At 34.7% G+C, this 11,404-nt stretch overlaps 1 protein-coding gene across 1 annotated transcript; it reads right to left on the bottom strand.

Annotated features, from left to right (window-relative positions):
- Positions 1-1,332: 1,332 nt before the first annotated feature.
- On the bottom strand, positions 1,333-7,452 carry LOC126971966 (DNA-directed RNA polymerases I, II, and III subunit RPABC1). The gene is made up of 6 exons (XM_050818500.1): positions 7,227-7,452; positions 6,946-7,034; positions 4,927-5,105; positions 4,327-4,489; positions 2,969-3,047; positions 1,333-1,428 (listed from the first exon to the last, which is right to left on the bottom strand). The coding sequence occupies exons 1-6, from the start codon at positions 7,281-7,283 to the stop codon at positions 1,363-1,365; spliced, it is 633 nt and encodes a 210-aa protein (XP_050674457.1). The 5' UTR covers positions 7,284-7,452; the 3' UTR covers positions 1,333-1,362.
- Between the last annotated feature and the right edge of the window lie 3,952 nt (positions 7,453-11,404).

Genomic DNA, 11,404 nt, shown 5'->3' with positions numbered 1-11,404 from the left:
GTGTGCGCAACCCCTTTATTTCTGAACGGAGAATTGGGAAGTTTGTGAAATGTGTAGGCATATTAAAGGTTTGTTGGTGGTAAATTAGCTTATGCAAGAAAAACCCACGTGGAACCTTTAGTTTACTGAAAAAATAAAATATTTATAGAATCTGGTGGCGTAATGGTTTAATTTTCTGTAATGCAAAGATTGTCACACTGTAATAAGGATAGTAACTAAAGTAGATTCATTTTTTTCAGTCAATAATGTATCTGAGTTTTTTATTTAGCATAACATTCGATGTTGTCTAATAAACTTATGTAAGTATTATTAAAATCAGTCTGCTTAGGGCATTAAAAATCTACTTAGTTCCCTTAGTTGCGCAATTTTACCCGACACGAGTGCGTACAGTTACCCTTAGTATGGGGAAAATGTGCGCATTTAGAATCATTCGGGTTAATCCGTTTTTTTCCGCTGTGTTAAGGTGTTAGACTTTATTTATTAATTTAATTATTACCTAACTAAATACACCTTCAGAGACATATTTTTTTTTCTTTTATGCTAATTATTTCATTTTGACACTAGTTTTAATGCTTAAGTGTGCACACTCCCACTTCCACTATGTTTTTCATAGTACGGTTTTAGTCTTAAATTTTTTTGAGTTTGGTAGCACAGCAAAATCGCTATCTCCAAACCTGCCGTAAGTAACTTCGATCCAATAATTATAAGTATTATGAGGCACCCATTTTTCAAGTTTTATTATTTTACCGATTTGATGTAAATGGATGAATAACATCAAACTATGCCGCTAATGGTAGTTTGATACAAACGGGCTTCTACCATCGCATTTCATTAATCATTTCTATTATGGCTGCTTTCCTCTGGGTTCATTCTTCAAGTAGATGTTTTTTCTCCGGAAGCGTCTAGTATCTAGTATAGTGCATTCATTATCCTCTCCAAACGCAGTATTGATATTGCGAAATGTTTCTGCTATGTTAGTTCTTACTTTAGTACTAAGTACAAAATTTTATTCTTAATCTGCAAATACCACTTTATTTTCATTTTATGTTGACTTTTCAAGCATTTTACGTTAAAAAACGTAAACATTTAATAAATTGACACTAATAAAGTTAAATTTGTGCAAAAAATACTGTCACCAGCAGATGATTGATAAAGTTAATGCAAGATGTAATAAGACTGTTCATTGCAGGCTTCTTCAAAAACCAACTGCAACCTTTTGATCTATAAAGAAAGATATGTTAGCCAGCGGACTTATAAAAAGCCTTGCCGGCCATTACCGTAAGATGACATTAAAATTAATTAAACTAAACGATGAGAAATTAAAAGAAAAAGTTGGTCGTAAAAATAGTTTATTTTTAATACTTAGCAAACTAATCTGTATGAAATATATCTTCCAGCCGTTTCCGACGATCGGATGATCTTTATGACCTGTAATAACAAAAGGTCATTTTCAAATTATTCGTCATAATGATTTCTAAGTTATAGTGATGTAATATGTTAACATGGAGGACACCAGAATATACAGATTTTGCATAGTGTAGCACTGCGAGCTATGCCGCGTAATTATATCATTTATACGTCTAGATTGACTATGACAGCTGTGAAAACGGCGCAAAAACATACACTTTAGAATTAACCACTACTACTACTACTAATATTCCTAGCCTGTTTTTATCGGTTGTCTAACAGCAAGAGACTCTATCTAGATGTATAAATTATCTAAGGGCGCGTAATTATGAGTCCCGTAATACGCGTAATAGGTAAAACTCAAATTAAATTTGAAAACAAAATTTTATGAACGATGCGGGACTCGAACCCGCGACTTCCAACTGAGCTAACCGTTCGAGTGACGTATCGTTGATAAAATCTTGTATGCTTTGTTCAACTCTCAAATATTGCGGTTGAGCAGGTTGAGCAAAGTATGAGAGATATAGAGGAGTTACTCCTGGTGACCGTTTGGTTACGCAGCCAATTTAGTGGCGCGACCAGCTATGCACAGAATGTTACTGCTCGCGCCGCCACTAATTACTATAGGGCTATATTTCGCCGGGACACCACTGTCCGTGAGCTACAAAAGTAGACCCCATACAGACATCGTATGAAGCTGGCTCATTTTACTGATGATGCTTCGCGTCGAGGCGAAACAAGAGTCGAATTGGTTAAAAAAATCGTAACTGGATTAAACCTAAAGAAAACAACTAACATTTGGATAGCTTTTATTAGGCACTACTTTTCGGATTGTGATTTAAAGGTGAACCTAGCCACACCTACATTCTATGGCCAGATGAAATCCATAATTGCATATCATTTAATGTTCATAGCGGTTTTAATATGCATTTGTAAACGAGAAGCTTATTATCCAGTGATAGTTTTGAATGTCTACCAAGCAGACAACCTAGTTCTCTGAACGAAGACTACAATATAGAAACGATTTTTTAATACAATCAAAGAGTGGAATTGCTTTAATAATTTACTTTACTGCTGTTTTGGTGCAATTGCAATTTTAAAACGCATTTTTTTTTTGCATTGACTAGAAAAATATTCACCAACCTTATAACGCATAGACAGGTACAGATGCTATAAAAATCTACAGTAGCCAGTAGTGATTGTTTACAATAAATATAGCGATTGTTTACGATATGTTGTTCAAGTTCAAGTTGTTATTATTACCTGACCTGAATTATGTTGTGGTCATTAACTGGCCAATGAGCATTCAGCACTTTGGTTGGTTGACTGAATTGTTTGCAATGTGAATATTAAGGTATAAAGGGTCTACTAGGTAATAAAGTCAATAAACAGGGTTTAGGGGAAAAGTTTGACTTAGGGGATGTGTCACCCAATAAGAATGGGTCCCTCTCTTCAGTGGTGCCTCAAATATCTATTAGCAATTTACTGTACGAAGTTTCTGTAAACATACATACTCAGCATTTTTTAAATACTAATAACTTTCGGATTCTATCAGACTTACCTGTCCTCTCTTCAGACCGAAGTATCTGGCCACTGGATCTCCCGCTTGGATTCTCATCAACATGTTTTCTTTTAATTTGCTATGTGATAGGTTAAGTGAAAATATAAATTAAAATTGAACCGTTAAAAATATAACATAGCTAAAACTAGAAATTTTTTTTGATAAAAAAAATGTCGTTTTATATAAATAGATATATATCTAGAACTAGATGTAAATAGCAGATAAAGTGTATAATCATAATATACTGTTTTATTAATAAACGCGAAGTAAAGTTATTCCACGTTTAAAATTACTTCTCCCTGTCCTATCCTATATTATAGTACGTAGTATTTACATCCTAAAATACTACGTAACAAGAGGAGGCACTGCCTTCATAAAAATTAAAATTTAGTTTAGTATGAAACGTGCAGTGAGATTTGACATAGGTTTGAAGTAGTATTAATAACAGTATCGCGATTGGCGTCAAAGTAAAAACCCGCTAAGTTGTTAAGCGTATTTGAACAACACATAAGTGTTTTTCAAATACATATAAAGATGCACGCTTAAAAGGCATAAAAGGCATTTATTTTCATAAAATTCATTCCAATAGATTTTTTTTTATGTCATTTCTTATATTCTAGAGACTATAACCGCTTCCGAAACAAATGACGCTCTGAGAGAGAAGTGGCGCAAGAAACTCTCACAGCATTCAGCTTAAACCACAGACTTGTTATAACTCTTGTTTTTTTTATAATGTTGAACATTTCATATACTGTAAAAACCTATCAAAAGGATAACCAATACTAAAATTGCTATCTATAAAAAAAATGGTATATTTACTACAACTACAGTATTTAGAGTATTCTGATATTTTTTGTGCAATTGAAACATAGAATTTGTTTTGTAGTGAATTGTTATTGACAAAAATTCTATTTAAATGATGACTTCCCAAAGGATTAAAACACGCGTAATTGTAACTGTATTTGTAGCAGTCCCCATGAAGATGTGATCCTGCAAAGGTCACAAAATGTTGGGTTAAATAAATAAATTATAAAAAATGTAACTTTTATGGAGATACCTCATAAGGTATATTATAAATGTATTTTTTACATATAAAAAATACATTTATAATAACACATATCAATTCTTTAAAAAACATTTTATTGAAATGTGTAACACTCGCATTAATCAAAGAAATTACTTTAAATTATATGCTACACCATCTTTCTAGATAATTTAAAACCAAATTATTGTCACAAATACTATTGTTAATGAATGATTTCACAATAAATGCAACTCAATCGTGACTCATGCGTACTCATATACATATTCCATCAATAAATATAGTGTAGTAAAAAAATAATTGTTAAAAAGGATACTATCTAGCTAACAATTCTTGTTTTTCATCAGGTGTTAGTACAATGTGTTCCGGGACTAATTCATGTTCAGTTATATTTATAAGAAGTTCTGATTCCAAAAATTGTTCCAATATATATTTTGGGGCCATATCTACTAGAGACTGTTTGGCCGATGGTGTCATACCTGTAAAATAAATGAATACATTTAATTTAAAATGTTTTATAGTTCCTTATTTTCAAATCAAATAATTATCTGTATTATAAAGAAAATTAAATCACTATATTAAGCTGGTCAAACATTCATAATCTTATAATATTAGGGTCTGTTATCATAATATTTTAATCTAGGAACAAAAGTAGGCTGTACATTCTGGATGACAACTATACTTAATAATTTAATGGTATTCAAATGTTTGATAACACTATGAGGGATTTAAAGTTTTCTTTTGCCGTCAAAATCCATATTGTTGATCACTGATCAATTATTGTGAATATTATACACAATTATGTACTAGACAGTACATAATGAATCAAGGTTTTCAGAGAAGGGTAGTCTTGATTGTAGCTGACCCAATGATAGCTGGCTCATAGTTCTTAAGTTTCATTAAATATAAATATTACCTGCTTGAACAACAACAATAGCTCTATGTATATTTTCTTCTTGCATTCTAGTACAGTAAGTTTTTATTGTTTTGATACCAATCTTAGCTTCGTCTGGGAAAAATACAAACATCTGATCTGTCGGGTCATCATTGTGTGCCACAAGAACAATCAAATCACTGCGAGCTGGCCTTTTTTCACTAAAAATATAATAAATAACACATAAGTGGACTTAACTATATTTACAATACTATGATTACATTAAATTAAAACTATTGATAGGGGAAGTGTACCAAGAATACTGGTAGCATTTTCGTGTTGGATAGCTAGGCTGATCCATTGAAAGAATTAGCTGCCAGTGCTTGGGCCCAAAGATGTATGACTCATTGAGACCAATATATTTGCAATGTTTGCTGACTTAGCCTGTCAAAGCAGCAGCCTCAGGACCTACTGACGTAACTTGGACATGAGGAGGAGGCAGAATTTTGACACAAGTTGCATCCCACAACAGTCGTCCTTCTCCATGCCCAAGCTATCAGGGTCATTCCATCAGGAAATAAGTATGTAGATATTTTTGAATTGAGTAGCTTTTCTTGTATGTTGTTGAAGAAGGCAAAAGAATATAGAAATAATTTGCAGGAATAGCAAAGCTTAAAAAGTAATGTTTCACATTTTTTAAGGATACACAATACAAATAGTGACATGATTTCAACAGAGAATAAAAATTCCAAAATATATTTGATATGATAACCTCATGGTAATATATTTTTTTTGATAATCAAACTGCTACTATATAATTTTAATAAATACTCATTTAAATCATATAAAATAAATATTGATTTGACTGTCATTAATTGTTTACAGTATGTCAAAATTTTAATTCACTAAATAGAAGCTGTATTCAACTTTCTAAAGTAATTTTTTTTATTTAACAATACAAATTATTAGTAGTGATGGAAACATTAGAAGAAAAAGTGAAAAAGCACATATTGAACCACAATGTGTCTGCAACAACAAAATTACATATGGGTAAGTAAAATATACTTACACTATCCCCCTTATTCATAATAGTCTGATAACTTAAAGCATTGCTAATTCTCACTCTGTCTTCTTCTATTGACCTAAGTCAGAATGAGAAAAAACACTCCTTAGCGGCTGTTTTAAGTTAGCGGACCATTATGAATAACGGGGTTACCCCCTTAAGGGCTTTAAGGTTTTATTCAATTACTTACAACATTTAGGTTATTTTTAATTAATTAGCTGGCCTTTATATCCAACAACAAAAACTCTTTGTTTTGGTTTAATGTTATAATATATATAATATAATGAAAAAATTATATTTTTTTAGCACTTGGGTATTTACATACACTTGTACTTGTCAATAATTTTAAACAAATTGAAATCGAATTAAATTACTTATTATGTTATTGTGATATGTATTTCTTTTTGTGTTTTTTGCTAAGCAACCACACAAGCATTTAGACAAAATTTAACAATCTTTGCTGTTTGATAATGTGTATAAGTCATGTATACTATTAAACATATTATCATGTGTATACATGGCTTGAGTGTACAACACACTCATTGTCTTTAAGCAATTTCATGTTAAAAAATGTTTAATACCAAATTGAATTATCCTGGTTCACTAAACATATACTTTTAATTTAATTTAGGTGCAAATGTTATGAACAGTGGCAAGTCTATATAATTAAAAATATACATGCAAAATCAACAAGAATGATATATAAAATATCCACTAGATAAAAATAGTTGTAAATACCAATTCTAAACAAGACTTAGTAGTCATCCAAATAACTGGAAGGAAAGATAAGGTTAATAAAGAAACAAATAACAAAATTATAAAAAACCATGAAATTTTTATTTTATCTAAGCTACTGTTTTGTATATTATAATGTTTAGATAAGTTGGCACTATACTAATTAATATATATTAATAAAATAATGAATAATAGTATTACCAACATGCCATACCTTGCTCACACCAATATGGTCATTAATTTGATTACAATATTTTAAATACCTTGGCTTGTCACCAAATTGTTCCTTAAAGTGATCTAATGTTTGATCCAATTCATCCTGTGTTACAAGGTATCCTCGATCATGGCAAAGCTGGAATCAATACGTGGGTTTATCGAATTTGTTACTGTCGGCTAAGTTTGAGAGGTTATGTTGATGTTGTTAAGAAATCTACATCAAAGTTACATATTTATTTAAATAGTAAGGTGGAAAAGGGTTAAAAATTCTAAATTATGTTTCAAAGATTATCTATGCTTTAAAAAAGTATAAAAATACAAATTGTACCTGCATAACTGTTTTACGAATACGCCAAAGTTTGTATGTTTCCGCATCATCATCCATGGTGTAAATTAAATTTGTTACTATTTAACGTCCACTCCGCTGTATACATATACTAAGAAGTATGAACATATAATATTATTTATCTAGTTAATTTATATTTTGAAACTCAAAGCTCAAACTCTCATCGATGATAACTTTTCACATTATTTACCTACTATTCGCTAATGAGTATTGACATTGACAATTGAGCATTTTTATTTAACCTGTTGTGCATACAAAGTAAAAAGACTATACACTTACATCTTAGACTATGGATCATATTATACTCTATCTACAACTTACATCAAAAAAAAATATCAACTTATCCTTCCAGTAGGCCAATTCTAAACGATTATCACCTGAGGACACAGCAATACGGAGCTAGTTAATGTGTATGGCTAAGGTTTACTGAAATGAAGTTATTGCACTATGCTTGCATGTTACTATATGAGTCCTGCAATAACACTTCAGACTTTAGATACGTAAACATAATATAAGCCAGTCAAGCTATCTCGGGACCTGAGTCGAGAAGCGACTATTCTCCCTCTTCGCGTTACCCACCCCGCCGTCTTCCTGTTAGTAACGTTAGCAACTTAGCACACTGAACAGTCGTAGATTATTCATTAATATTGACACGGGAGTGGGTCAGGGATTGGAAATAATACTCCGCTTATAGGAACGAGTCTTTATTTGCGTTCACTTTTTCTGAACTTGCGATTCGCCAGTCTGCCGCTGTCCCTCTAGTGGGCGGCGGTACCTTCAACACGTCACACCGCACCGAACACTAAGTCTCTTCTATCATCTTCCTCTTGGAACACTTCCACTTTTCACTACTTCTTCTTTTCTTCCTCTTCCTCTTTACACTTTCGAGTCAGAACTAGAACTGCCGTAGGCAAAAAAAAATTCAAATTCAAAATTTCTATATTTGGTATTAAAATATATATACAACATTACTTAAATCTACTTATTAAAGCAATTTACAATTAAGCCTTATATATGTAGGTATCAGAAAACTTATTTCTACAACCCTATCTACGTATTAAGGGATAAAACTTTATTATGCTTAAAAACTAATACATGAGGTTTGTGGGGGGGAAATCCAGGAAACTGGGAAAACCTGGCTATTTGCTATTGATATAACGTAATATTAATCGTCACCTATCACTTAACCTAACTTACGACTAATGACTAGAACTTAAAACTAACTTAAAAACTAAGGTAAATAAATACATAGATATGTATACATACATATATAATATATAAATATAAGAGGGGTGTGGGGAGGGGGGGGGATCTTGGGAAGGGGAAGGAGGGAGAGGGAATAGGAGGCCAGTTTTCGCCGTTATTTAATTCTTATAACTAAACCAATTTACAATATATTGGTTGTACATTTATTCAGACCTAGCTAGAACTCTGTTTGCGTGAGTGTGTGTGTGTGTATACGCTAGTGTTCTGTGAGCTCTAACCAGTTGTGATGTGGTAATGCATGTTTATAACGTTTTATGCTGAGGCAGTACTCTGTGAGTGACTTACGACTACAAGTCGAACGGAGGGCGGGGTTTATTCCGTCCTTCAGTCGGCGTAGCCCTCTGTAGAAGCTATGAGATATCTCTTGTATGTGTTGTTCTAATGTTGGGATGTTTTTCTTTACATGAAGTCGTTTAAGATTTGTACGCGGGTGGGTCCGGTAGATGGTTTTAAGGGATCTATTTTGCACAGTTTGTAGTTTACGATAATTGTTTTGATTTGTGTTAATCCATACCGGACTTGCGTATGTCATAACCGTGCGTATGTAGGACTGGTATAGTAGACGCTTGTTACTAGTTGAGAGAGTGGAATTCCTATAGAAAATGGGTCTCAACAGGCTCAAGGCAGTAAGTGCCTTAGAGCGGGCGTAATTAATATGAGGCGTGAAGGAAAGTTTCCGGTCGAGGATAAGTCCTAGGTATTTAGCCTGTGACTGCCATTCGACTGGGTGGTTATTAATATGTGGCTCTATAGAGATATTGAGTTTACGGGAAGTTTTGTATGAGAAAAGAACCGCCTCGGTCTTTGTGTCATTGATTTTAAGCTTCCACTTAGAGAAGTAGTTGCTTACACAATGTAGGGCTGTATTAAGGTGGGAGACTATAGATTTGATGTTCTTACTGCTGCACAGATAAGCTGTGTCATCAGCGTACAGGGCGAGGACCGTGTTCGGAGGTTTTGGGATGTCTCTCATATAGAGTAAAAATGCCCTCGGTGAGATGATGGAGCCCTGTGGAACACCTGCTACTACTGGATTTGGGGGGGATAAACTATTTTTGACTCTAACTCTAAGAAATCTATTCGTAAGGAATGATTTTATTATTCTACAATATTCAAAGGGGACTTGTGCTTCGAATAATTTGTGAACTAAGGCATCATGCCAGACGGTATCGAAGGCTTTCTCAAGGTCGAGTAGAACCATACCAGTCTGGTGTCTCAAGTTAAATTGGTGTGTTATATGTTCGACTACGCGCGCCAGTTGGTGAGTAGTCGCGTGTGACCTTCGGAAACCGAATTGTTCCTCAGGTAGGTTTGATTCTATAAGTGAGTTTATTCTATTATTAATTAAAATTTCTAATATTTTACTTTGTGTGCAAAGTAAACTAATTGGTCTGTAGTTCGCGGGGGAGGTGGGGTCTTTTCCCGGTTTGTGTATCGCGGTGATTACTGCTATTTTCCAGGACGAGGGAAAATAGGTGAGACGGAGGCACGCATTAAATATATTAACTAAGGTGTCTATTGCTTTTGAAGTGAGGTGTTTTAGAAGTATGTTCTGTATGTCGTCGTGCCCGGGGGCTTTTCGCGGTTTACAGGTTTTTAAAATTAATTTGACTTCGCGAGGTACAACTGGCGTAGGTGCGGTCGGTCCGTTTATTTTGTAAAGGTGGTCTAGAGACCGCGACACCTCGCGTTCGGTGTCGGGGTCGCTCAGATCCACGGTGAGTCTATGCTGTCGCTCAAAGTGTGTACCTAGGGCCTCGGCCTTTTCAGCGTCCGACCGGGTGGGGCCCGAGGGGGTGCTGAAGCAGGGTAGAGGGGTGTGTACGTTTTTAAGGCGTCTCGCGAACTGCCAGAGGGAATTGTCGTGGGTGTCAAGCGATTCGAGCTTTTTGTTCCATTCGTTGGAAGTGAGAGATTTTATTTTAAAAGATATTTGGTTTTGAAGTGACTTAATAATCGTGTTAAGCCGACGCGTATGAAGTCTCTGTGCGTGATGTCGGTATTGGTTTTTTAGGTTGATAAGTCTTGTTATGTCATGTGGAAGTTTGTTTGTTTGTTTCGGTGTGAACGTCAGGATGTTCGCGTTACGGGCTTTGATTATAGCGTCAGTCAGTGTTTGTATGGCGTTGTCCACTAATTCGGGTCGGTGTAATTTTAAGGAGCCGGGGGAGGGGAGGGCTTCGTTAATATGTTTTTTATAAGTGTCCCATTTAGCATTACCATATTTAAAGATAGGTCGCGAGATGCGCGGGATGAGGCTATTAATTTCGAAAATAATGGGACAATGGTCCGAGATAACGTCATAAGTCAGTGGGTCTGTAACGTTTGTGATATTTTTGGCAAAGGTGAGTTGTAATTTAGCGGCAGAGTGCCTAGGGTTGGAGGGGAGGTGGGTCGCTTTGTCCGGAATTAAAATATTATATTCGTGACCTGCAAAGTGATTAAAAAGACGCAATCCATTGGAATTTGCTCGATTGCAATCCCAGTGTCTATGGCGGGCGTTAAAATCTCCGGAACAGATAACGGTTTTGCCGAGTGAGAGAGCTTTTGCGATGGATGTCGTGATTCTACTGTCTTGCTTAGGGCAATAAAAGTTAACTATTGTTATGGGTGTCTGTCCGCGGTGAGACTCTAATCTAATTGCAATTATATCGCATATATCATGCTCCACCGGTGGAAGTGAATGATGCGATATATTTGACTTGACAAAAATTGCGAAGCCACCTCGGGTGCGGTTGTCTGTCTGTCCGTCACGTCTGTAACAGGTGTAACCGGGAATTGAAAAACGTCGTGTGGGAACGAGGTCTGTTTCTTGTATGAGTGTAATGTCGATGTTGTGTGTACCTAGGAAATGTATGAGTTCTCTTTTCCTACTCACAATACCGTTTATGTCA

This window comes from Leptidea sinapis, chromosome 25 (genome assembly GCF_905404315.1).
Source record: "Leptidea sinapis chromosome 25, ilLepSina1.1, whole genome shotgun sequence".
Lineage (NCBI taxonomy): Eukaryota > Metazoa > Arthropoda > Insecta > Lepidoptera > Pieridae > Leptidea > Leptidea sinapis.
The sequence above is the reverse complement of the archived record's forward strand: the minus strand, read 5'-3'. Positions and strand labels throughout refer to the sequence as shown.